This window comes from Helianthus annuus, chromosome 12 (genome assembly GCF_002127325.2).
Source record: "Helianthus annuus cultivar XRQ/B chromosome 12, HanXRQr2.0-SUNRISE, whole genome shotgun sequence".
In the NCBI taxonomy this organism is placed as follows: domain Eukaryota; kingdom Viridiplantae; phylum Streptophyta; class Magnoliopsida; order Asterales; family Asteraceae; genus Helianthus; species Helianthus annuus.
Genome location: NC_035444.2, coordinates 101672480 through 101675027, shown reverse-complemented (window position 1 = coordinate 101675027; position 2548 = coordinate 101672480). Strand labels below are relative to the sequence as shown.

Here is a 2548-nt window from a genome sequence, read left to right as displayed (position 1 = left end):
GTCGTGTAAGGAGTCCGCTAATTTTTAGCAAGAGTCACTGACTCTGGTGGGTTAGCTCGTTCGGTTCCTGGTAGCTGATGCTTACTTGAAACTCATCATCCTTCTTTTTGATGAGCAGATATGGGGTTTTCCCAACAGGAGATTTTTGGTCTGTTATCTTCCTTCTCCAACAACTTCTGAAGCTTCACTTTCAATCCTTGCGTTTCCGAAGATATAAGTCGTTAAGGGGGTATTGACTGACGGTGCAACGCCAGGAATTTATCTGATATGAACAGGATTAGCCATGGGAGAGAACATTATGGCAAATCATCGGGGGAAACCTTAGGGCATTTTGTTGTACTAAGGAGATCTTCGTGCTTAGTTCTTCGGCTCCTCCCGTACCCGACATGAGCCAGAAACAACTTATTCTTTCCACAACCTCCTTCATGCCTTCATGCAATTTGTAGTTTGTAGAGGCGTATCTTTCCTCATGAGTCATGATTGCTTCGTCGTTCGACTCCGGGACGCGGGTAACGATTCTCCACTTGGTTGCTCGATCGCGGGTTCATCCTAGTTACTATGTCGAGGTCGTTTATTAACTAGCCTCATTAATAGAGGGTTGTCTAACTTGCTCTTTACTAATCTAAAAAGATTCCTAAATTCATGTGATGCGAGACAATGGTCGGCACCGTTATCAAATAACGTGAATGCAAGACTTTGGGTTGACAATGAACGTACCAGTGACCATATCTGGATCCTGGCAGGCTTTACTAGCTCCGGTGTTGGATGCTCCTTCATGGTCTTGGTTAATCTCTCTTGGGCAATCCTTTCCAAGGTGCCCCATATCACCGCAGTTACAACCTTCCTTTCCTCTTTTCGTCTCCTGCCAACACGTTTCCCTGTCGTGTCCCTTCTTACCACAGTTGTCACACTTCCTATTACCGCATTTCCCGTTATGATGGCGCTGGCATACTTCACACTTAGGTAGATTACCCAGGTACATCTTTCCCTTTTTGGCCCTTCTTCTTTCTTTTGCCTGATCACCTCCCTGAAATTTACCAAGCTTTCTTTTGCTCTTTCCAGATGTCTCCACTGGTGTTTCCTTCTTCTCGTCCGGGATCGAAAGTTTCACCAGCCTAAATGCTTCCTTAGTGAGTTCCAGTCCTATCACATGGGCAATCACGGGGGATGGTGGCGTTGATACCATCATCAAGCTCAATGCTTGAGGTGTCAGTTCCCAAATGGATTGCTCCATTCTCTTCAACTCGGGTTCCACTAGGTACGGAACGACTCGCGACAAATCGTAAAGCCTTTTCACGTGCTTCACCACATCGGGACCTTCCTTCTGTAGCTCCCAGAACTCTAGTTCCAACCCTTTGATATCCTTCTGAGAACAGTACTCCTTACGCATTATTTCTTTCAGCTCGCTCCACGACATCGCATAAGCTACAGCCTCGTCCAACTCTCGAACCTTACGGTCCCACCATAACAGAGCTCCATCTTGTAGCAATCCGGAAATGTACGGGACTTGCTGCTCTGGCGTGCAACCACTCATTCGCACAACGGCATCCACATTCTCAGCCCATTTTACAAATGCTATGGCACCTCCCGTGCCACCGAAATTCGGAGGGTTGCATTCTATGAAAAACTGGTAGGTACACCCTGTATCCAAGAATTCATCATCACAATAGGTATTAGCAGGGCACTTTAGGGACTTTCCAACGTATTGTAATGTGTCTCAAGTGACTTAAACATTACCGTTAGGTAGGTCTCTCCCTGAGGCACCTTCGCCATGTTGGTAGCGAAGAACCTCGTGCCGAGCTCTGACTCGAGAGGCGTGCGCTAACCATTCTGCCTCAGTCAGCCGGGTGATCTCTTGATGCGATATCTTCTAGGAAGAAGTTCATGTTAGTTAGGTCTCTTCTATTCAGGGAACATAAATAGTTGTTTGGAACACATGTATCACACATGTTTAAGTCATTATATTACACATCACGCAATTCATCAAGCAAGTAATTGGGATCATGTTTACCGAAAGTATATCAAACAAACACGTGTTTCTCAGTCATAGCACATTCCCATTATATTGGTATCACGTCTTATGATTAGGTTTTCATTATACGGGTAAGCACATTGCATCAAAATCATAACGTTCGTACGTAATTTGAGGGTTTCGTTAAATAAAAGTATAGCAAGTAAACATGTAGTATCAAAATTTTAGTACGCGCATAAGCGTTACTGATCGCATTTAGCAATGACATGGCGACTGAGCTTTCGTTGATTATTGGCCATAATGTTTTAGCACATGCTTTATGACAATTGGTTTCCATCGTTTTTCGTCTACAATTTCATTGTCTTACAAAATGTATCACATTATCAGGGCCACCGGGTCTCCCTACCCTTGCCCAACAAGTATATTAGCATATCTAAATTGCGTAGTCAGATGTGGTCCTCACAAATCTCCACAATCTTGGGGTCTCTACCCAATCGTAACGCAATTTGCGTTATCCAGATATCAACATTTCTGGTAACTAAGGTGGGGGAGGAAAGAAAACTAACTATTGATATG

General features: G+C 44.3%; 1 protein-coding gene across 1 annotated transcript; it reads right to left on the bottom strand.

Annotated features, from left to right (window-relative positions):
- Positions 1 to 673: 673 nt before the first annotated feature.
- On the bottom strand, positions 674 to 1773 carry LOC110866898. The gene is made up of 2 exons (XM_022116041.1): positions 1695 to 1773; positions 674 to 1641 (listed from the first exon to the last, which is right to left on the bottom strand). Exons 1-2 carry the CDS (start codon positions 1771 to 1773, stop codon positions 674 to 676), a joined length of 1047 nt encoding a protein of 348 aa, XP_021971733.1.
- Between the last annotated feature and the right edge of the window lie 775 nt (positions 1774 to 2548).